At 31.5% G+C, this 23,695-nt stretch overlaps 11 protein-coding genes and 1 pseudogene across 12 annotated transcripts, besides 5 other annotated features; 7 read left to right on the top strand and 5 right to left on the bottom strand.

Annotated features, from left to right (window-relative positions):
- Positions 1-1,912: part of a mobile genetic element that runs on past the window's edge.
- On the top strand, positions 177-497 carry TVAGG3_0336340 (uncharacterized protein; the record flags this gene model as incomplete). The annotated part of the gene is made up of 1 exon (XM_001579359.2): positions 177-497. The coding sequence occupies one exon, from the start codon at positions 177-179 to the stop codon at positions 495-497; it is 321 nt and encodes a 106-aa protein (XP_001579409.2).
- Positions 1,226-1,912: a terminal%2Cinverted (terminal inverted repeat of Maverick-1A transposon ID:TVAGG3_0336330).
- Positions 1,913-2,178: 266 nt separating this feature from the next.
- Positions 2,179-2,206: a terminal%2Cinverted (terminal inverted repeat of Mariner transposon ID:TVAGG3_0336310).
- Positions 2,179-3,470: a mobile genetic element.
- Positions 2,259-3,374, bottom strand: TVAGG3_0336320 (annotated as a pseudogene). Its single transcript has one exon. A coding segment is annotated over exon 1 (1,116 nt).
- Positions 3,443-3,470: a terminal%2Cinverted (terminal inverted repeat of Mariner transposon ID:TVAGG3_0336310).
- A 94-nt stretch (positions 3,471-3,564) lies between these two features.
- Positions 3,565-4,080, top strand: TVAGG3_0336300 (uncharacterized protein; the record flags this gene model as incomplete). Its single annotated transcript, XM_001579361.1, has 1 exon — positions 3,565-4,080. The coding sequence occupies one exon, from the start codon at positions 3,565-3,567 to the stop codon at positions 4,078-4,080; it is 516 nt and encodes a 171-aa protein (XP_001579411.1).
- Positions 4,081-4,589: 509 nt separating this feature from the next.
- Positions 4,590-5,111, top strand: TVAGG3_0336290 (uncharacterized protein; the record flags this gene model as incomplete). Its single annotated transcript, XM_001579362.1, has 1 exon — positions 4,590-5,111. The coding sequence occupies one exon, from the start codon at positions 4,590-4,592 to the stop codon at positions 5,109-5,111; it is 522 nt and encodes a 173-aa protein (XP_001579412.1).
- Positions 5,112-5,468: 357 nt separating this feature from the next.
- TVAGG3_0336280 (uncharacterized protein) lies at positions 5,469-5,924 on the top strand (the record flags this gene model as incomplete). The annotated part of the gene is made up of 1 exon (XM_001579363.2): positions 5,469-5,924. One exon carries the CDS (start codon positions 5,469-5,471, stop codon positions 5,922-5,924), a length of 456 nt encoding a protein of 151 aa, XP_001579413.2.
- A 287-nt stretch (positions 5,925-6,211) lies between these two features.
- On the top strand, positions 6,212-6,688 carry TVAGG3_0336270 (uncharacterized protein; the record flags this gene model as incomplete). The annotated part of the gene is made up of 1 exon (XM_001579364.2): positions 6,212-6,688. The coding sequence occupies one exon, from the start codon at positions 6,212-6,214 to the stop codon at positions 6,686-6,688; it is 477 nt and encodes a 158-aa protein (XP_001579414.2).
- A 665-nt stretch (positions 6,689-7,353) lies between these two features.
- On the top strand, positions 7,354-9,300 carry TVAGG3_0336260 (tetratricopeptide repeat domain domain-containing protein; the record flags this gene model as incomplete). The annotated part of the gene is made up of 1 exon (XM_001579365.1): positions 7,354-9,300. One exon carries the CDS (start codon positions 7,354-7,356, stop codon positions 9,298-9,300), a length of 1,947 nt encoding a protein of 648 aa, XP_001579415.1.
- A 382-nt stretch (positions 9,301-9,682) lies between these two features.
- TVAGG3_0336250 (uncharacterized protein) lies at positions 9,683-11,389 on the bottom strand (the record flags this gene model as incomplete). Its single annotated transcript, XM_001579366.1, has 1 exon — positions 9,683-11,389. The coding sequence occupies one exon, from the start codon at positions 11,387-11,389 to the stop codon at positions 9,683-9,685; it is 1,707 nt and encodes a 568-aa protein (XP_001579416.1).
- Positions 11,390-12,531: 1,142 nt separating this feature from the next.
- On the top strand, positions 12,532-14,436 carry TVAGG3_0336240 (uncharacterized protein; the record flags this gene model as incomplete). The annotated part of the gene is made up of 1 exon (XM_001579367.2): positions 12,553-14,436. One exon carries the CDS (start codon positions 12,553-12,555, stop codon positions 14,434-14,436), a length of 1,884 nt encoding a protein of 627 aa, XP_001579417.1.
- A 228-nt stretch (positions 14,437-14,664) lies between these two features.
- TVAGG3_0336230 (uncharacterized protein) lies at positions 14,665-16,653 on the bottom strand (the record flags this gene model as incomplete). Its single annotated transcript, XM_001579368.1, has 1 exon — positions 14,762-16,324. One exon carries the CDS (start codon positions 16,322-16,324, stop codon positions 14,762-14,764), a length of 1,563 nt encoding a protein of 520 aa, XP_001579418.1.
- An 86-nt stretch (positions 16,654-16,739) lies between these two features.
- TVAGG3_0336220 (dolichyl-phosphate-mannose--protein mannosyltransferase family) lies at positions 16,740-18,238 on the bottom strand (the record flags this gene model as incomplete). Its single annotated transcript, XM_001579369.1, has 1 exon — positions 16,768-17,667. The coding sequence occupies one exon, from the start codon at positions 17,665-17,667 to the stop codon at positions 16,768-16,770; it is 900 nt and encodes a 299-aa protein (XP_001579419.1).
- A 110-nt stretch (positions 18,239-18,348) lies between these two features.
- On the bottom strand, positions 18,349-18,905 carry TVAGG3_0336210 (transmembrane protein 18 family; the record flags this gene model as incomplete). The annotated part of the gene is made up of 1 exon (XM_001579370.1): positions 18,415-18,867. One exon carries the CDS (start codon positions 18,865-18,867, stop codon positions 18,415-18,417), a length of 453 nt encoding a protein of 150 aa, XP_001579420.1.
- Positions 18,906-23,695: the final 4,790 nt, after the last annotated feature.

The raw sequence follows: 23,695 nt of genomic DNA, 5'->3' as shown, positions 1-23,695 counted from the left end.
GTTACCATAGTATATAATTTTGAAACAAATGCAATAGATTTTAAAGTCGTCTCTGCAAAGAAGTCAGGTTTTACATTTAATGAAGCAGATGTATATTCGAATGAAAACTTCAAAGCTATTGCATGGTTAGATAATGACGATTGCTTTAAGAAATATTTAAATTCAGTGACTCAAAGATGTCAATAGATGACCTTCGTGGAATGTTACCATCGACGTTTACAGTAGAAGGTTCAGCAGGATTGCTTACAAGATTGTCAATTGGTGGTATTTGGTCTCGTGAGAACATTGTTATAAAATCCAGTATAAGTGAATTTGCTGAAGAATCTATATTATGTCTTTCAAACTACATGTATTCGCCGCCGAAGCATTATAGTATAACAAACTTTGTCAGTAAGTTTAACATAAGACTTGTCGAACCTTCTTCAATGAAAGATGTTGTGCTACCTAAAGACGGAAAGGATGGACTCATTATTGAGATGATTTTAATAGCATATTAAATGAGCTTGTTCTTGAAGGTCATTCATGATGAAATAACTGTTGTAGAAGATGTTAGCAATTGTTCAGACATTTTGAAGCGTATAGATGAGATAAGAAAGAAGTTTATGAAGCCGCAACGCGGCGAGGACGAAGTCCATGAGAATGTTTATGTTTCATTGACTTTCTCCAGTAACGAGAACTTTTATGAGATAATATTGAAGAGAGATGATTTTAATATGGTGTAAATGGTAGCTTGGGCAGCTTTAGGCGCAATGGGAACAAAAGCATTAGCATTTGGAGCAAAAGCACTTGGAGCTTATGACGCAGTAAATAAAATGAGTGGAGGAAGGGTTTCGAAGACATTAGATGCAAATAAAGGGAAGATTGGAGGCTGGGTTGCAAAGAAGTTAAGATTAAATAAAATAGGGCTCATAAATAAAGCATCCAATTTGGTTGCGACTGAGTCAGAAAATGCTTTAGGAAAGGACGATGAGTTTGCAAAACATGCAAAAGACTTTAATGACCAGATGAAAGGTGAAACAATGCATTTAAATAGAGTCGATGGAACTAAAGAAAATGTTTCTTCTCCACCAGCAGTTCTTCCGTATGGTCCCTATGGAATGTATGGAAATCCTTACGAAAGACCATTTGACCCATTGACTGGTGGAAGTAACTGGTATCATTACGGACGAAGAAGAAAGACAGTCAAGTTGGAGACAGACGTGAAGAAAGCAACTAAAAAGAAACCAAGGAAGAGAGTTATAAAGTAATGAATTCATGAGGTGAAAAAAGAGGTGAAAAAAGAGGTGAGATTTCACCACTTCACCTAAATTTATTTTTGCGCTATGTTTTCATACGTGTGAGGGTGGTGATATCATTAATTTTAAGTTTATTTTTTATTTTATTTTTTATTTTATTTGGATGTAAATGACGAAAACTATTGAGATAACAAACTACAACGGTCATGAGTTCAAGAATTTGTTCTTCGTTCCTCGTGAAAATACATTCTATCAGATACGAGGGAGAAAGGGTAAAGTTAGTTTGAGCGTTTATGAAGGAATGAAGAATGGAAAGTTTATACAAGCATACGATACAAACGGTAAACGTGTTTCATTAGCTTTGTCAAAACTTACTAACATTTATTTTGACAGTGACTTTGACTCTGACGATTGGAGCGACAGCAGCGATACTGAAGAATATGAACTATTGTGTGAAGCACAGCAATGGGAAGCGCTGCAATACTTTTGTAAGTGAGAACGTTTATTTTTACAGTAGTAAGGTGAAGTGGTTGGCGGCTTTATAAATATTTAAGGTTAAGTTAGTGTTGTCGTTTGTGTTGTAAAATATACGTTAACGGTTTTGTAAAGTGTCAAATTCACAAGTATTGCGTACGGAGGAACGCAGTGCCTCAGTACACGAGACTTGTATACTAACTAGCTTCAAGAACTTTCATTGGAGTAGTTTCTGGCCATCTATCAACAGTAAATCCGTTAGAATCGACCTTTTCAGGATGATAGCGGTGTTTATGATATGGCAGTAGCATACATATTAATCCAAACATGAAAGACATGGAGATAAAACAATTGTTTTTTTATCGACAAATTGTCAAATGACAAAAGCATTGATCTTGTCAATTCGATGCTTTCCGCCTTACCGACTGGAATACATAATATTAATATGTAAATTTTTTGAAATCAAGTATAGGGTGTCCAAAGGTGTGTTTAGCACAAACCTGAATACTGCGAATAGAAATAAACAAGTTACATATATATAAAGTTTATTTAAATATAATCACCATTGGATTCAATCACGCGTTCGCAGCGATCGATCCAGGCTTGAAAGACACGCTTTAAATCATCATGAGAAAATTGCTCAAATTGCTCTCTTACAAAATTTTCAAGATCACCCTCGCGTCCTTCAGCTCTCTTTTTTAGCGTGCCGAATAAATAAAAGTCAGAGGGTGCAATATCAGGTGAATAAATTGGGTTTGGAACAACTTTGACATTGTTTTCCACTAAGTAATTCATTACCTTATGACTTTTGTGAACTCTTGAATTATCAAAATGAATTGCAAACTTTTGTTTTTGTTGTTTGGATTTCTCAAACTCATCAGAATTGATAATTTGAGTAAGAACATTGTCAATTAGATACTGAGCATTCATCGTATTAGGTTTTTGAAGAATATCAATTGCGATGATGCCATTCACGCCCCAAAAAACCGACAACATCATCATTGGTGTGTCAATTTTTTTCTTCGGGAATGTTTGCGGATTTTCATCCTTCGGGATCCACATGATTTTGGCTTCTGTTGCATATTGAAACCAAGACTCGTCCCCTGTTACTAAAAAGCGAAACTTCTTGGATTGATACGCACCCAATATAGAGAGGAGCTCTTTCGAAGATTAGACTCTAGATTTTTTTTGAACTGAATTAAGGTTGTGCGGAACCCAACGTGTATACGCTAGTTTGTAGTTCAAATAATTGTGCAGATAATAACTGACTGTTGTACGTGGTATCTTTGTCATCTCCTCTATCCTTCTGAGTGATGCTCTTGGGTCTTCATCTAGCGCTTGAAGAATTGCTTTGATTTTTCTTTGATCCGGCGATTTTTTGTCAATTTTTATGATGGGCGCCTTTTTGTTCATGAAGTGATACATCCTAACATGATACGTTACAGTGGAATAGCTAGGAGCATCCATACCGAAGCATTTTTCCAATGTCTCGTAGATTTTTTTACAGTCTTTGCATTTTTTTGCAAGAGCGAGGATGTTTTCTTTATGATTCATTAAAAAAATGAAAAAAATCCCGCCAAAATTTCCCGCGAAACTGCCTCTTGTCTCAAAATTCATTTTATATCCCGGCATGGCGCCAAAATACAACTTACTCATCATATACATATATTCATATTTTTTATTATATATTTATAATCAGCATATATCTCCTTTAATAGTCTCATATAGAGCGCTGTGCTAAACGCACCTTTGGACACCCTATATTTGGCAAGAATAAGATTTTAAAAAGTGATGCGGCAAAAACGGCTTTTTGTATTGAATTGAAAGTTTTTTTTTCTTTTCAATATCATTTATAATGTTCCTTCTTTGTCTTGTGAACTTAGGAGAATCTAGACTGAAACGCCCACGTCATCATATGAAAGAATATGTCCAAGAAAACGGCTGGCTCGGTTGCCATGAAACCCATGATCCATACACAGAAAATTTAGTTATCAACCGTGTTGATGGCAATAAAGAGACACGCACTGTTTATACGGCTGATCTATCATCTCTTTACGGTCTAGTTGCAGCTAAATATCCTCTTCTTCTTGAAATAACCGATTATTTCATGGAACATTCTGAACCCTTCTATAATTCCAAAATTACAAGTACATTAGGACATGTAACTCTTGAAATTCAGGCAGCCCAAAAAGGAGAAGGATTTTGTGATTACACAGCTCAAATAAAGACTGTTCACATTAAAAAATGCTACGGGAAGGAGACACATAGGAGAGAAACATTTGAAAACAGATTTATTACAGAGGGTGAGCGCAAAACTATCTTGAATGCTATTAAAGATAAGATCGGAATCCTTCCAAATCCTAAATTTTAATTTTACCGAATAAATTATAACTTTTGGCAAATATTGATGTTTCATAATTACATTACATATTGTAATAAACGTCTATACTAATATAGAATAGATATTAGTGATTGCAATAGCTTATCTCTGAATTGATCAATATCTTTAAATGAATGGAGTGAAACAGTTTTCAATTGCAAATTTTGTAAAGCTCACAATCTGATCTCATTAATTCAGTATTTTATTTTAGTGTATTGACTATATAATACAATAAATTAAATAAAAGCAAATATACTAAGTTATTCTCGATCAAAATTTTATTCGATTTTTTAGCATTCTGCCAAAACTGTCTTTGTGTCAAATGACAAAGCAAATGAATTTTGCCATTTCAAGAAAATTGAAAATTTTATAAATATAAAAAAAGAAACTCATCTAAGTATGGAATATTAAATTTGGCAAAAATAAGATTTAAAAATTGTCATGTCAGAAGCGGTTAAATTTTCTTAGTTGTTTTCAATATTATAATTTTCATTTTTTCGATGTTCTTTCTTTGTTTATTAAGTTTAGGAGAATCTAAGATTCGCTATCCACATCGTCATTCTCATAGAGATCATTATGTAAGTAATGGAGCTCAAATTCAGAGAAAAACAACAGATTTACCAATGAATATCACAGGAGTAAAGACTGATAAAACAGAAGGCGTTTATACAGTTAAAGATCTTAAGTCTCTTCAAAAGATCGTCCAATCTGCATACCCTCTCCTTGTCAACGAAACCTTATCTGAAGCAATGGAGAAAACTAAATACAAAGTTGACAGGAAACAAACCTCTTTCAATGTTGAATTCGAAACAATTAAAGTTGCCAAAGAAGGAAAAGAATTGAAAGCAGTTTTCAATAAAGGCCATGTAGATGTCGGTTACCTTGCTATGACTGAGAAGAAAGAAATAAAGCGATTTGGAACTAGAATATTCCATACTCGTACAGAACATGTCCCAAGACCTCTTACAGATCATGAAGTCAAAATTATTTTTGACATCGTCAAAGAAAAAATTCATAATTAAATAAAGACTTGGTTTTCTTTATTTAAATTAGCCATATATTTTGGAATATGCTAATGAAAATAATTTGATGAAAAAAAACAGATTTAAAAAAATTGTCAAGATTCAATCAAAGTTTTATAAAAATCAGAGAGTTAATTTTGGAATTTCCTGAAGTACATGTTGCAACAGCCAGAACATATTTTTTGATTTTTAAATATGGCAAAAATAAGATTTTTATCATGTCAGAAACGGTTTGATTTTTTCACAAATCTATAATCTCTCAATTTTTGTTTATAAATTATTCTTTAAAGATTGATGTTCTTTCTTTGTTTTATAAGTATAGGAGAATCTAAGCCTTTTCTTCCACATCGTCATTACATGAAGGACCATTATAAAACTAATGGAATGATTCACAGATCAAAAATTGAATTACCAATGAAGATTTTAGGAGTCACGAGTAATAAAACTGAAACTACAGAGATAGTTAAAGATCTTCAGTCTCTTCAAGAAATCGTCAAAGCTAAATATCCCCTCCTTGTCAATGAGACTTTATCTGAAGAATGTGAAAAAGTTAAATACAAAGTTGATAAAACTGAAGGATGTTATCACGTTACATTCGAAAAAATTAAAGTTTCTAAAGAAGGAAAAGAATTAAAAGGTGTTTTCTATAAAGGTTTTGTCGAAGTCAAATATGGAGCTTACACACGTAACATCGAAGAGGAACAAATCAGCTATCGAAAATCTCGCAGAAAAGTTGATAATGTTCCACGACCACTTACAAAACCCGAAGTCGACATTATCTTTGATATTGTTAGAGAAAAGATTTCTCATTAAATTAAAACTTGATTTTTATTTAAAAACAACAAATTACCTTGTTATATGTAGATTAAATAAAATAATAAATAAGTAAAAAAATTGAGAACATTTGTTCTCAAATAATTTCGAAATACCACAATTTCCCTTTCTTCACCAGATGTGAGTTTTACTTTGGATAAAAATTCTGAAATTCAAATATTTGGCAAAGAGGTATCTCGATGTCAGAAACAGTTTCCTTGTCTCAATTCAATTTTCATTTATTATCAATGTTTCTTCTTTGTTTGATAAGCTTAGGGGAATCTCAAATGCATCATCACCACCATCATAGAAGACCACGGATTGCATATGATACAAATTCTAATTATATGCAAACTGATTTGCCGATGAAAATTCTAGGAGTGCAGAGCAACAAAGATGAATCCACTGATGTTACTCCAGATCTTAAGTCCCTTCAAGAGATGATCAAAATAGGATATCCTCTTCTTGTCAACGAATCTTTAACTGATGGACAAGAGAAACTTAGATATCATGTTAACAAAACGCAAGGTCGTTATTATGTCACATTCGAAACAGTTAAAGTATCCCAAGAAGGAAAAGAATTCAAAGCATTTTTCCGTAAAGGTTATGTCGATGTCAAATATGAAGCATTAACTGAGATAAGACCCAATCCAAGATGCAAATTCATTAGACAAACGAAACGCATTCCAAGACCTCTTACACAACATGAAATTCAAATAATTATGACCATTGTCAGGGAAAAAATTTTTTCATCATTAAATTAAAGAATCAATTTTCTTTATCTTATAATTAATAAAATATTTTGATATATGTATGTGAACTAATGGATATATGGTATGAGCATGTTCATTGATTAGTTTGCATTGGAATTTAATCGATGATCATTTTTATATTTTATCAGGCTGATAAAAGAGATATTTTTATTGATGCCACTATTTTCAAGATGTGAGTGTATTGAAATAATAATCTCTTTTGAATCTTAAACTCCTTTTCATATCAACATTGTTTTTTTGTTGCATCATATTTAAATATCAATTGATATAATACGATTGCTGATATATGTTGTCTTTTTTACATTCTTATAGTGAGTTTTAAAAATATTTAAATATTTGCAATTCATGAACATTTAAAGATAATTTTATAGAACCTTTATTCAAAAACGAATATTTGTCACATAAGTGCGATTAAAACTCACGGTTTATTTTTATAATCCAAATTTCATTGAATTGTATTACAGATGTCATTCAAACATATCCAACAAGTGATACTTTAGCCACTATTATTCGTATTATTGGTCAATTTAATCATCATCTTCAATTCAAAAGCAAGAGCACGAAGTTGTAATCAAAGCTTGACAAAGATAAATAATATTAATGATTTGAATTTCAAATTGAAATGAATGTTGTTTATTTTCAATTTTTATATTTTCATGATTTACAAGTATTTCATTTTTTACAACGGTCGAATAAATTGGCATTCGTGCGTTAACATTGAAGACTGCCAAGTTAGGTACAGCGACCTCATTAGTTTTTTTCTCGAAAAACTTCAAGAACAACAAAATGAAGTCGAAACTATTGAGAATTTAAACGTGTTCATTGTCAAAAATCTCGAAAATGAGAAAGTTTCGAATCTATCAGATAACATTCCTTTTGATACAAGTGGAATTACAGAGTTATTTTTGACAAGCAAAAGCATTCAGACAAAAATCAAAAAGTCATCATCAATCCAACAATATCCATCTAAAATAATCGAAGAAGGTAAATCATTTGCTGAAAAATCGGATTACAGAACTGCTCTAGAATTTTTCAGTTCAGTCGACGCTTTTGGCTCTTTAGAAACAATCAAAGTCTTATACAAATTAGAAAGATGGTCTCAATTAGAACAGCATGTTCCTCGATTACTCGCAATTTACGCAGGAAATCCCGAAGTCTATCAAATCTACGGAGCATACTGTGAATATTATAATTACCCATTAAAGGCATTGCATCAGTATCGTCGTGCTCTAAGTTTTGGAGAAAATCCTGATATAGAAGCAGCAATTGCCCGAATACACTTAGCTATAGGGGATGTAACGCAAGCAAGATTAACTATTACCAATGTTCTTGAGACTTATGACTATAATCCCAATGTTATAGCGGCTGCAGTTCGAATTGCCATAAAATTAGAAAATTTTGAAACAGCAATTCGTCTTTCACTCCGTCATCCCAAATGCTACAAGTTACTAGCAGAAATTTGTGACATTCCCACTGGTCTAAGTGTTTTTTACGAACAAATAAAAATTTGTAATCGCTATCCAAAGGGATTATCCACAATTGCTCTTGTTCTTTACAATCATGGATGTCCAGATGCTGCAATTAATATATTACATAACTACTTTGTCGATGTAGATCGTGAATTAATAGTTTCAGCAACACTTCTTTGGATTCTCCTCCAAGAAAGAAGATATTCTAACTTTGCTGAATACGCTCAGCTGTTCCTTTCTCTTCATCCGCTTGAAGCTTTTGCTCATATTCAAGCAACCGAACTAGAAATGATGCTTAGAGCCTCAAAGAATGATCGTAGTCATAGTTACTACAGGAGGATGCAAACTTCACAGCCGGAAGTCCCCCACGAACAAACTTATTTGGCTGCCATCTTATTAATCTATTTTAACTTGAACAGGTATCTCTCTGAGTCACGTGCTGTCTATAATTTGGCATATTGTCTTATAGAAAAGCTCAAAAATGACAAGGATTACTATGATGTTTATCTTGTAGCGTCAAAAATCATTAATGGGCCAATAGATATCCCAGAAGACTCAAAGACTCCAATAATAGTACCTTTAATTGGTGACGAATTCTCACTTTTGTGCGGAAAAGAAGCAGTAATTGTTTCATCTAATCATTATTACTTCACGCCGTGCCCGATACCCCGAATATCGTTATGTAAGCTCTTTAATTGTAAGAATACTACACTGAGAAAGCGATTCTTTAGTGCTCTTAACGAATTTTCTGATAAGAATTATATTATTATCATGATTGGTACAAATGACTGTGAAACTGACCTTCCTAAGTTATTTAGAAAGGGAGAATTCTCGTCATTTTCAGAAGCGGCGACAAATCTCATCGAATTAATCTACGAACTCCTTGTGAAGTATAAAGAGCAGCATCCTAATATATCTATCTTTGTTCACCCTGTTATTCCGAGGTCTTTCATAATGAAACCACTTTGCGACACATTTAATAATATATTAATGGCAAGTTGTCCAAAACCAATTGTCTTCCTTAGCAGTTTAAAGGATTTATTTGCTGAAAATAGCCTAAATTCGCTAAAAGACGTTGAAAAATACCAAAGGATTTTCAGGCAGGCATTTCAAAAGAATTTGCCTGCACAGTAAGGATTAATGCTGGGTGAATAACTTGTTTGTATTTGTTTGATATATATTAGTATATTATAAAGTTTTTTTCTATAAAATTTCAAGAAAATCATAACTCTTTTATTATTTTCTAGGCAAACGATTTCCGATTCCATAGTAAAGGTTCCCATTTACCAAATAAAAAAAATATTGATGAATTGAGATAAATTTTGATATCTCAGATATAATTATTATGAATAAAACACATTTAATGTCAGAACATGATTGAATAGCAAAAAATTATCTCATTACAATCAAAAACAAACTTATATGTTAAATTACATTCAAAATTCAAATTATAATGAGAAGAAATTCATCATAAATAGCATGATAGAATTACTTGAAACTTTTGATTACTGATTTTTTATTTCTTTACTAAAAGATAAACGATAAATATCGAAACGCATACTACTGCAACAATGAGTACACATAATACTGCTATAAGTGCAGTCTTTTGTTTTTCTAACTTAGATTTTGGTTTTTCATTCTTATGATCAGTAATTTTGTCGTAATTTCCTGCATCATCGAATACATTAAATGAAAATCCACTTTCATCATTTTCATTTAATGAAGTAACTTGGACACGAACCCTAACTGGTGACTGAGTTTCATCCTCTGGTACAGTAATCTCAAATGGAACTCTAATTCCTTGTGGATTGTCATTCTTCTTCTTTGTAGAAGTGTACAATTTATCTCCATAAAATACTTTGATTTCGAATTCAGAATCAAAGTTTGTGTCACTATCAGTAATAAAAGCATTGAATGTGATTTTTTCTCCTTTCTTGTAACTCTCTTGTTTATCAATTTCAATTTCAATAGAAAGTTTTGAGTTTAACTTTACAACAATCTTGAAAGATTCATCAGTTGTGAGTTTACCATCATTTGCTGTGATTCTTACATCATATGTTCCTGGTTCTGTATTTTTAGGTATCTTGAAGGTGAACTTTTGCTGGTCTAATGAATTTGGAACTTTCTTGTCAATGACCATTTCGTTCTTGAGATAAACTTTGACATCAATTTTTTTATCTCCTGCATCGGCATCAGAGATTGCTGCTGTGAAAGATACATCACTGTTTGGCAAATAATATGTATATCCTTTGTCACCTATATTAATTTTTGGTTTCTGATTGGATTTAATGACACTGAAATCCACTTCTTCCCACAAATAATCGTTGAGCTTGAAGATGTAGCTTGTAACTCTTAATGTATATTCGCCAATTGCCAATGGACCGACTTCTACGTCGTAATCCTTTGACATAGCTCCATTCTTATCAGATATAAAATCAATAATTTCTTCTGTAAGAACTTCTTTTGTTTGCTTGTTTGTTATTTCGTATTTGCCTTGAACTCTATAATCATGCAAGTTTGTCCACATGCTTCCCTTCAAATGGATCTTTTCATTGTCTTCGTATTCTTTCTTAATCAATGTTTTATCAAGTTTAAGGAATGGTGGATCATAAGATTCTTTTGCAATCATGTAAGAGAATGTAACAGAATCACCTGGTTGCATATGATTGTTTGTCCAAGATGTCGCCATCCATGTCATAGCTTCATCAAAATTGGGATCCAAATTCTTTCTGGTTGTAAAATAAAGAGGGGTTGAATCTTCTCCAAAATCTTTTTCATGTCTAGCAGTCACCCATGGATGGTTTTCTTGTACCCATGTATAAGCTCCAAATCCTGGAACCCAAAGGTAAAATCCGAAATTTGGCATATAAGACTCTGTTACTGAGAAACCATCCTCATTAAAATTGAATTCTATTGCAGTACATAGATCAAATCTGGCACGCTCTTTTCTATTATTTGTTAAGGTTTGTTGAACGATTATGTATTTTCCATCCTTATCGTTAATTATATTAAATGAGTAGTCCAATCCGTCTACTTCAGAGATATCTACAACATCACCTTGATTGGACTCATCAACATCTTTAAATGCAATTTTTGTATGAATTTTCTTGCTTAATGTTAAGTTTTCATCATACTCATCAAGATCGTAGATTTTATATGAGTATTTTCCTGTTTTCCAGGCCTCTAAAGCATAAGATGCCCTCGAGAATAACGATAAAAACATTGTGATGTGATAAAAATTTACGTATATTGAAATAATTATCCTTAGGCAGAGATGCTATTTGATCTCATAGTTAATATCTATCATTTTTCTTGCATGCCCATAAAATTTTTGAATAAATTTGTTTTGTATCATGTCATTGAATTATTTCAATGAATGTCAGAACTTTTAAACTCCGTTTGATGAAAAGATGATATTCGCTCTAAATCATTCTGAATGTAGTAAAAAAATTTCACGGTTTCAATAGTTGTAAACTTGAGAATGTCGACTGAGTTTATGATTGTGGGGAATCCTGTCATATTTAACTTTTTATTGCAATAAAAGAGTTTTATAGAAGCCACCTTTTAATGCTGTATTTCAAAGTTGCGTAATTCTGTTTTAAAAATAAAACGATATCATTTCATCATATTAATCATTTTTTTATATTCCGATTTTCCCAACGTTGAAAAATTTGAATACTATTTGAAATTTGAAGAGTTCTGCAATAACGTGCTACCTTTTCATCAGAAAACATTTTTAAATGACTTTTTTCTTTTTCTGAGATTGATGTGTTTACCATTTCACTTTTTCAAAAAGCCTTACAAAAAAATGTTTTAGATGTATCCTCTTTTGGTATGTAGTTTAAAATTAATTTTAGAAATAAGTCAAAAATTCAGAAATGAACTGATTCCTAACATAAATTGCTCCCATGTTTTTCGGATTAATTTTTAATAGTAAGAAAGCTGCAAGTTTTTTATATTTGGATTTTCAAATAATCATTGACTTCACGAAAATCATCTGATCCTGGTTGTATATTCACTATTTTCCTTAAACATACAAATTGTGTAAGATAATTTAAACTTTCTTTTATATCGACACTCCCGGATATTGGCAAGAGTTTGTGTAAATTGAAAAATTACTGTTGATTATGTGCTATATTAAGTCATTGTTATGAAAATAAGAATTTCAAAGTATATAAACTTTGATATGTGTAATTCAATTTATCCAATTACTGCGGCATAAAATTTTGAATAAAATTGCATGGATAAAAATTGATTTTTGACCAAATTTAAATGATATAACGATTTACCTAGATTATGTCTTTGATATTTGAAGATTGAAATAAGCATTGGAAAATCAAAAATCATAAAAATAAACGTGCACAATTATATTTCATTGATTTTTAGATGATTCCAGACGAATTTGTTAAAACCAAAAGAGCAATTAAAGAGCATGTTACAACACTTCATCAATACTCAAGCGATATTAAGAAAAAAGATGAATTGATAGCATTTTTGGAGCAAAATTGTAAAACAATCGAATCAAAACTAAATAGACAAATTGATACAATGAGCCATATGCAAGAAAGTATGATATCCCAGTGTGATGATCAAAGTCCGATAGAAACAACAAAGCAATCAATAATTGATGAAGAAAACGCTAATTTAGAAAAGCTTTATCAAAATCTTTGTCAAACAAATGATTTAATACATGAGAAAATTGCTCTAATTACAGATAATATTGAAAGAATTAAAAAAGAAAATCAATATTTACTCGAAATGAACAACATAACTGAGTCTCCAACGAGAAACCAACAAGATACAATAGAAGATTTAGATTACGGAGTTGACGATGATGACTTTGATACTATGGAAGAGAAATATAACGAAATATTGGAAAACATTATCAAAACAAAAGCTTACATTTCTCAAATGAATGTAAATTCGTGCTCGCATAAAAAGATGCATCAGGACATCTCTAAACTCATTTCAAATCTACAAGAACAAATTTATCTTGAAAATCAGAGCTTTAAACAAAAAATTAAAAAGATGAGCAATGATATTGTATCAAATAACGATGATAGTATATGCCAGCTATCAATGACTAACAATATTGATTTTGAAAAGCATAAATTACTTCTATCGAAGAAAAAACTGTCAAAAAAGATCGAAGATACATGTGAAGAGCTTGACACGATATTGTCAGCTAAAGACTTGTTTACTGAGAAGCAGAACGCGTTGATTGACAAAATTGAAAAAACAAAACAGGAAAAGATGGAATTCAATAAGAAATTTGATGATGCTAGGATAAAGAACCTTAAATTAGTGAAAGACCACAAATATTCTATTTCCGCTATGAGAAATGACATCGAAGAGTTAAAATTGCAAAATAAGCATGAGAAAACATTGATGCAGCTCTCATATTCCAAGATCAATCAGCTTGAATGTCAGATCTCTAATGTTATTTCAAGTTTATATGATGAAGAATTAAAAGAAAGAAGAATTATCGCAAACAACAAAGTTTCTTCATTATCTGAGGCCACTAATTTAGATGAAGTTGATTATAGCCTTCTATATGAGGCATTGACAGTAACATTAGATGATTTATACAAAAAGAAATCTAAAAAATTAGCAAAATTAGAAGAACTAGAAAAAACAACAGTGCCACCAATAAAAATCGATGATGTTCCGAAGCCAAAGTTCTACAGCTCAACAAAAGGCGAGTTGAAATCAACTCTGAAAGAAATTTTATCTTTACATGAAAAAATTAGTGATACTGAAAAAATGTTGAAGAATATCAGTTGCACAGTTAAATCTATACACTCAAAGAGGAAACAAGTGCGCAAACTTGAGGTTTCATTAAAACAAGATCATATTATTAATGAAAATCAACAGCCTCTTTGCATTAGACAGATTGAACAGAGTCATGCATCAGAAACCAGTAAACTTCAAAGGAAAATTGCTACAAAAATGTTAAGTATTGAAGAAACACGAAATCGAATTGCAAAAAAGGCTCAGATTTTTAAACATGTTCTCTCTCATTATGATGTTTCAAAGCATCCTCTAGATTTTGTTGTTCTAAGACCAAAATACGAAACAAACTCTCAGAACGGAAATTATTACAAGAACAAAGAGAAAAATCTTGAGCATTTGATATTTACGCTCGAAACATGTATCAAAGAAGTAGATACGCAATTGAGAGGCTATAAATTTGCTACTGTAAATCCTCTTTATGAAAGTCTTGCTGAAATTTGGAATTCAGAAGTTAGCAAGCTTATTCTTTCATGTTAGTTATATGTAAATATGTTTGTTTGATATAATTATTGTTTTCATCAAGTTTTTTAACTCATATTTTTTTCATTTTGTTAATTCATGTCTTCTTCATAGATGATTTTCAAGGTAATGCATGTCTTATCTAGGAATTTTATAGAAAACTGTTTATTGTAAGAGAATAATAACTTATATTGTTTTGAAATTAAATATAAAGTAATAATAATTGAAAAGTTTAGTAAATCAGTGCTTTAACTCATGGAAATTCTATTTTTATTACCCATTTTAAACAATTTTCAATTTGATCAAAACTAACAAATAGATTTTTTTATTAACATAATATAAATTAAACATTATCTGGAGTATACTTCCAGCATTCGAAGTTAAAGTTGTCATAAATCTTTGTCCAGCCAGGAATTCGAGTTACTTTTCTCCAACCAGTAAATTCGCCTTTGTGGGACACAACATACGTTATATTGTGTTTTCTAAAGAGATCTAAGTTATCGGGCATCCTCATCATCCGATCTGATTCGGCATATCTTCCGAAATAATCCAAACCATGGGAAAGAAGCCATCCTCCATATCCCATGTAGCTCTGACGTCCTGCAAATGTGAGAACTGGGTTTCCATGCCATTGAGAAGTCAGCCAAATTGAGTTTACAGGTGTATTTTCTGCAGCCCAATGACCAAACTCAATGGAATCTTCTTCGAACATCGGATTCTTGCCTTTCATAGCTACAAAGAAGAATCTGAAGGAACTGAAGCATGCCACGAACAAGAAAAGTACAGATATCAGTTTCCAATTGGATTTTCGCCATAATTTAGCGATAAATATTCCGAATGCATGAATGGCTAATGGAATCCATGCTGCATAAAACACTTTGGAGTTATCAAGCTCCCAAGGTTGATATCTTATCACATTTGTAACAAGAAAAACGACAAATGAAGGGATATAGAGAATATATTGACACTTATTAAGATATACCCATACGGATATTAAAGTAATGAAGGAGAAAATGCCTAATCCTCTCCACCAAAGTCTAATTGGAGCAAAAATGTCCTGTTTTCTCCCGGAAGAATTCCATATTGGATCAAGGACGATGAATCCGCTACCTTTATCCGTTTTCTTTGTTTCTAATCTTTTGAGATAAGGAGTAAATTGAGGAACGGCTAAAACATTAGCTACAATTCCAAATATTGCCCATAAATAAACATGTTTAAGCATCTTTGACTTGTCTTTCCATGGGAAATTTAAGGCTGCAAATACAATTGCCCATTGCGCTAATCCTACGTAAGAATGGACTTGTACAAGAGGTGTAATTCCGACATATACAGCTGCTAGTAAAAAGTATTGCCATTTCATTGCTTTAATTCCTTTAATAAGGACAATTAAGCACCAATAACAAAGCGGCATCGACCATAAAGATGCTCTTTGAGGTACAAGAACATGCATGATTGGATGGAACCAATATTCGTAAATATCGTTACCCCAGTTGTGAATTAAATCTCCATCAGTTCTCGTAGGGTCCAAAAGCCTTGTAAAGCCAAGGCCACCTAGATTTATGAATGTAAATAAAGCTATCAAGCACGCAAGTTGATCTTTGTGGAATAATATGCCAATATAGTATTGTCCAACTAATAAAGAGATACACATCATAAGAGATGGATAGTATACTGCACCACGCATTGTTGCACTACCTGTTCCTATTAAAACTGCTGTAAAGAAGTTAGTCATGTAAGGATAAGCGAGTTTTTCTCCTGAGTAGAAAACTGTATTGATTTTGAAGAAGGAATCACGCATATGATTGCATCCTGTCACAAAACCGGAAATAATATTTAAATGAAAAGGTAAATCTCCATATCCAGCTCCTTTTGATCTATTTCCGTCCTTTAACATGGACTCATGCATTACAATTGTATAAAATACTGAGAAGAGCGTAAGTGTAATTAATTCGAACTTTGTAAATTTTGCATAAGGACTAATTTTTTTCTTTGAGTATATTCGATAAAAAATAAATGAACAAGAAGACATGATAACCATTCCTGGTATTGCTGAAACTAATCTTAGTCGACTTTTATATGTACAAAACCAGGTAATCCAAGCAAACGTGAAAAATCCGATTGGAATTCCTGCGAAAAATCTTTGGAATGGATTTAAGCCATTTTCTATTAGTACTGTAACAAATGTATATCCAAAAGTAAGGCAGATAATGACTTCCAATGTCCAAAGCATTTTTGGATTTTGACAAATAAAATGTTGATTTTACGTGTCAGAAAAATATAATAATAGTAATTACAGAAAATTATTTAATATTACAAACAAACTAGCTAATATCTTTGTATTTATTGCATTTACAGAGTGATTGGAGAGTAAATGCCATAAACATTCGGAACAAATAGAAGGAAAACACATGCAGCTGTGATGGATATTACTTTGGCTGTCAGATCTCTGTCTTCCTTATTGAAATCATCAATAAATTTTGCACTACAAAATATTCCAAAAATAACTGGAATTTCATAGTGATATAGAAATGTAGAACGCTTAATAAATATAAATGGAATATAACTGCATAGATATCCTATGCTTTCTAGTTCTAAATTATATATTCCAGTGATAGCACCCAAAAAAGCAAAAACAGTGGCAGTAAGATTGATATATAAGTTCAATCCTATAATACCATCCTTATTCCAAAGCGGAAGAGCTCCGTACAACGATAATGGCCACTGATACCATCTTGTTGCTGCTGGATGATCACTTGTAACAGATCTGTTGTATTTGATCATCAAATAGATAAGTGTTACTGCCTTTCTAAAGAATCCATATGTCTTAAACTCTGAATTAAAATACAAATCTCCGTAACCTGGTTTTGTCAAGAGTTTGAAATGGATAAATATTGTTGCAAAGAGTACAGAAAATGCAATTGTTGCAATCAATATTCCTCTTCCGACTAATTTAAGAAAGAAACCTTTTTGGCGATATAAAAAGTAAATATGCTGTGCTGCAATATAAGCAAGCACGCCACCAGCTGTGAATTTAACTGAGATAGCGCATCCTGCAAAGAATGCTTGTAGTATCATGTAAGATAATTTTTGTTTTCTATATAGAAGTGATGATGCGAAAATAGTGAGCGTAACGAAAAGGTAAAGGAATGAATCTGTCAAAATTAGTCTCGATTGTGTTACTGTAATATAATCAAAGGTAGAAATGAATCCTGCAAGAACGGAACTTGGTGTTGATATGTGTTGAAGCATTAAGGATGTTGTAATTAGCGGTGCTATAAACGAAGATGCTATTGCTGATGTTCTTCTTAGACTAATATAAAAAGATGAATTATATTTTGGGTCTGTTGATGAAAAATTGAAGGATCCGTCATATCCAATTGCCTTAGATGTACAATAAAAGATCAATTTTGCTAATGGTGGATGAATATCGAAATGATTTTCTCCTGTTATATAACTGTTTGTGAAATATCCAAAGTGAACTTCATCAAAAACGACAGAATCTGGATGTCCTACCCAAAAACATCGCAATGCAATAGAAATGATAAAGATAATTATGATCCATTTCCATTGTTTCCTCGAAAGATAGAGAAATCTCCACTTTCTACGGAAAAGCATATGGCAGAACTCCCGTTTCAACACTTGATCTTGAAAAACAATAAAGACCACTACAAGGGCTATTTGCTTATTTTATCAATTTTATAGATTACAATTTGATAATTGCATGAGATTCTATTTCAAGCATAAATATATAATGCTTTCATCGTTCAATCGGTTTTGAATAATTTAATCGAATTGTTACTAGCTATCTAACACATCCAGCAATTATTGCCATAAAATTGATACAATTTTAAATTAGAATCTAATGCCTAAAATACTTTTGAATTAGTTAAGTAGTCAATGAAAATATTGTGATAAAAGCATTATTTGATATGGCTGAAACAAATAATAAAAAATTTTTACTTACAAATAAAAATGGAGTAAATGCAATCATGGTAATTACTTTTCCTTTGGTTTAGATTCCTCATTCTTAACAGTAGGAAGAATTGTACTGAAGAAACGATGAACTGCAATAGATTTGCAAAGATCGAAGAAAAATCCAAAGGTAATGCCGGTCGAAATAATCGAAAATGGAGCTGTCCAGAAAATGAAAATGAAAACACATTCTGGATCGAAGTAATTATTTGAGAATTTATATTGTTCCCAATTTTCGTTGAAATATGCATTGACATTTTCGGTAAAGCATACGCAAGAGATGGAGATAAAGTAAATAATTGTTAATAAAAATGTACTGTTTCTAACTTTGCGAGATATGTAAAAGAAAGTTCCAAGAGCAACAAAATAGACAATTAATGGGATGTCAAAGTAGTTGACACAAAGGATTGATTGTAAGGCCGCTTGGAGAAATGTTGATCCGTCATAAACTTCGTAAGAAACTGGAACTCCACTCATTTGATTTTTTTACAAAAAATAAACTTGATAGTCAACGCAGAACTATTTTTTCATCTTTAAAATGAAACGACTAGACATGATGATGGGGAAAATTCATTTTGGGCTTCATCCATGTCGATGGAAAATGCAATGCATGGAATCACAGCATAATGAACCTTTGATATATTCTATTACTCTATGTTAGCCGATAATCTGCTCCTTTTATTATAATTCAATAAATAACATATTGAAGGAAAAATATTCTGGAAGTCGAGTTTTGAGAGAAGTATTACGTGATCATTTTCCAAGTTTTCTATTTAATTGTCTGTGTTACCCATTGAATTTGAAGAAATAAAATGAGATAGAAGTGAATTTCCAAAATTAATCAAATGGTGAGCCTCTCTTACATGTTAATTTTAAAATAATCTCATTTTTTTTGTGATTAATGTAAATTGGTGTACCAATTGTTTGATTAAAAATACAGCTATTAAGGGTGCACACGAGAGGATCATGTAAACTTCAGAATTTAGAACCTTATTTTTAGGCATTATCTTGGCTACCTATTTAGGCTCGAAAAGCAAAAAATATCAAAAAATACAACTTGAGTCCATTATGACCCTTTCATGGAGGTAGTTTTTATCCGCTAGTATTTTCCCTTTGAATCTCTTTACAATTCGAAATCAAATTCAAATCTCAGTAGAAGAAAGGAAGAATCGACTTACTACGGTTGTAATACGAATAAATACATATATTTAATTATTTTTATTTACATAATAATTGTTTGAAGCTCATATTCCATCAAATTTTTAAATAAAAACATTAAAATGTTGAAAATGTTCATATATTTTAATAGGGTTTTGGCACTTTATTGAGGAATTACTACATACATAGTCGAACTGAACTTGATATTTTGAAATTTAAATTATTTATCAAAATTAAAATTTAACTTGAAATTTATAATTATTTTATACATGGCACGATGGGCGCTACTTTTTTGGCGCCAGCGGAGCCGCCCGCGCCTCCGGTAGGGTTGTACAAACTGGCACAATTTTGCGGGCCGCCTGCCAGGAGCTGGCACGCGGCCAAAATCAAAAAAGTGGCCAAAAATCGGGCCTCGTGGCGTGGAAAGGGTGGAGCCCGAAGGGCGACATCCTTTCCACGCCACTCGGCCTATGACCACAATTATATAATATGCTCATTATTATTTTTTCTTCTTTTCTCTTCTTTTTTTTTTCTTTTTCTCTTTTCTTTCTTCTTTTTCCCTTTTCCCTTCCTTTTTTTCTAGTTTTGGAAAGGAAAAAGTAAAAAATTTAATAATTAATTTTATTACTATGAAAATATACTTTTTAGCTTATATTGTAAGCTGTGAGAGTTTTAAGTGATGGAAGATATAAATCAAATTTGAAATTCAACAAATCTTGTTATGATTAAGTTGAATATTGTACTCTAATTAAGAGTTTTCAGTTATGAACTCAGGTATTATATAATAAAAGTATAACTCAAGATAATAAAGAGGTTTTTAAAATGTAGATCTGAAAATCAAACTACCATGTTTGATATGATTAAGTTGAATAATGTTATTTTATTAAATGGTTCAAATCTGTGAAATCGGCAATTACAAATTAAAGGCGTAGTTCAAAAAATTAAAGAGATTTTAAAAATTTAATATCAGAATTAAACTAAAAAAAGGATTTAGTTATTTCAGTAATTATCAGAAAAGGTTAAAAAGATAGGGTAAGTAATGAGACTTGAGTGAGATGTGAGAAATCATATGTAAATAATTAGATATCTGATGAGTAAGGTAGTAATGAGAGTTAAGATCTGGTTAGTAAGGTAGTAATGAGAGTTAAGATCTGGTTAGTAAGGTAGTAATGAGAGTTAAGATCTGGTTAGTAAGGTAGTAATGAGAGTTAAGATCTGGTTAGTAAGGTAGTAATGAGAGTTAAGATCTGGTTAGTAAGGTAGTAATGAGAGTTAAGATCTGGTTAGTAAGGTAGTAATGAGAGTTAAGATCTGGTTAGTAAGGTAGTAATGAGAGTTAAGATCTGGTTAGTAAGGTAGTAATGAGAGTTAAGATCTGGTTAGTAAGGTAGTAATGAGAGTTAAGATCTGGTTAGTAAGGTAGTAATGAGAGTTAAGATCTGGTTAGTAAGGTAGTAATGAGAGTTAAGATCTGGTTAGTAAGGTAGTAATGAGAGTTAAGATCTGGTTAGTAAGGTAGTAATGAGAGTTAAGATCTGGTTAGTAAGGTAGTAATGAGAGTTAAGATCTGGTTAGTAAGGTAGTAATGAGAGTTAAGATCTGGTTAGTAAGGTAGTAATGAGAGTTAAGATCTGGTTAGTAAGGTAGTAATGAGAGTTAAGATCTGGTTAGTAAGGTAGTAATGAGAGTTAAGATCTGGTTAGTAAGGTAGTAATGAGAGTTAAGATCTGGTTAGTAAGGTAGTAATGAGAGTTAAGATCTGGTTAGTAAGGTAGTAATGAGAGTTAAGATCTGGTTAGTAAGGTAGTAATGAGAGTTAAGATCTGGTTAGTAAGGTAGTAATGAGAGTTAAGATCTGGTTAGTAAGGTAGTAATGAGAGTTAAGATCTGGTTAGTAAGGTAGTAATGAGAGTTAAGATCTGGTTAGTAAGGTAGTAATGAGAGTTAAGATCTGGTTAGTAAGGTAGTAATGAGAGTTAAGATCTGGTTAGTAAGGTAGTAATGAGAGTTAAGATCTGGTTAGTAAGGTAGTAATGAGAGTTAAGATCTGGTTAGTAAGGTAGTAATGAGAGTTAAGATCTGGTTAGTAAGGTAGTAATGAGAGTTAAGATCTGATGAGTAAGGTAGTAATGAGAGTTAAGATCTGGTTAGTAAGGTGAGAGTTAAGATCTGGTTAGTAAGGTAGTAATGAGAGATCTGCGGGCAGTAATGATACATCTATGAGTACATAACTAAAACCTGAGTTCTATGAGCGAAATCTGAGAGCTAAAAGCCGAGAGATCTAAGGTAAGTAATGAGAGAAGAGAATTTGAAATTTTACAAAATACGTTTACTCATACAAAATAATTCGCATTCTTTTATAACGAATCTCAATGCCAATTAATACATAAAACAGATTTTAGCAATCAATTGCAAGATTTAGAAAGATTTTATTTATAATCTCAGCCAAATTAACAAATATTTTATTGATTTCGTAAAAAATAGCAATAAAACATAAAAATATGACATTCTATTTTTCCAAAAAAATTTCAAAAATCATTTTTTAACATGAAATTTATATTTTTTAATTTTTTTTTTAAATTTTGAATTTTTTTTTGGAATTTTCAACCATGTCAAAAGTCGGGATCTACAAATGTATTCTCTTTGACATAGGATAAAAACATCCTTTCTTATAATTTCATTGTAAAATAAAATTTTCTTAAATTTATTGAATCCAAACTTAACTTTGCAACATTTTATTATCATAAAAACTAAGAAACATCAGGTAAACTTCAATTTGGAGAGCTTAAAATCATATCTAAATTGAAAAATAAGGGGAAAAAATTGTAAAAAAAATCTCATTAGATGGGGCAAAAAGTGACTTTTTTAATGTGTTTTTTAAAAAAATCGTGCCAGCTGGCCAAAAAAGGTGTGCCAGCAGGCGTGCCAGTTTGTACAACCCTAGCCTCCGGTGGCTCCCACTGGTGGGGAGGAGATGATAGAAAAAGATATAAATTTTACTAAAAAAATTGAATTTTGGAAATTCTTTTGATTTTTTTGAATGATTTACGAAGAGATTGAACACATTTTGTACTATGAAATATCGTTATTAATAAATTTACTTCTTAAACATCTATTAAAATCGCAATTTTGAATATTTTTATGATTTTTTTTGACCCGATCACTTGCGCCCGCGCCCACTGGGAGGGGCGCTTGTAAAGTATTCAAAAATCAATGTAAACATTTCAATTTTTGCTCCCACCTCCCATTGGGAGGGGGGCATATATCTTGTAGCGTTCAAGTTCAAGTGATGAAAGTGCATAAGAAAGCTCCTTAATCATACCGATAGAAACAGCATTAGGGGCGCCAAATGGCGCTCGGTGATGTTTCCCATAAAAGCTTAATTTCAGGTATCCATAATCATAACCTGTCAGACGCAATAATTCATTAGCACACAATCATCGTTTCTCAATCAAGAAACGAAACGCACGATTGATTATGCTGGCCATTAAATTTTCATATCAAATAATTTACTACTTCAAGAAAAATTAAAGACTATCATCAACCAAAGCTTAAAATTCTCAGTGTTTACAACTCTCATACTTCGAATATGCATATTTCCAAAATAGCATGAAAATTTTTTTCATTTGAGCTCATTTTCTTTTGTTCTATTAACTAATACATGCAGTACAAGCTTGTTATACGTATACTTAATAAGTAAGGTCTTAAGGGAAATAATAAAAAAGAATTTTGCTATTAATTATATTAAACAATATTTATTTGTAATTTCGTGATAATTATATTTCTTATTACAAAGTAAAGGTATTTGATATAATGTTTGCCTTACAAAAATGTTTCCTTTGTCTTGCCACCATAGGTATTCTATTTTGTCACTTTTTGCGCCCGCCGTGCCATGTATAAATTATTTAGTCATATTTTGCATAATTCTAAGTAGATTTTGTAAAAAATCAAGAAAGAAAAATTTTAACGTGCTTTATTTTTTCTTTTTTATAATAATACATATTATTATATAATTAACATATTCATAATGTTTCACCCTTTCAAAAATATAATCCTCCTCCTCTCAAATAAACGTACATACGGGTGGCCTCTTTTTTCAAAAAATCAAAATTTGAAATTTTGGGCTCAAATATTAGAGATTTTTTCA

This window comes from Trichomonas vaginalis, chromosome V (genome assembly GCF_026262505.1).
Source record: "Trichomonas vaginalis G3 chromosome V, whole genome shotgun sequence".
In the NCBI taxonomy this organism is placed as follows: Eukaryota; Parabasalia; order Trichomonadida; family Trichomonadidae; genus Trichomonas; species Trichomonas vaginalis.
This window is presented reverse-complemented; position numbering and strand designations above follow the sequence as displayed.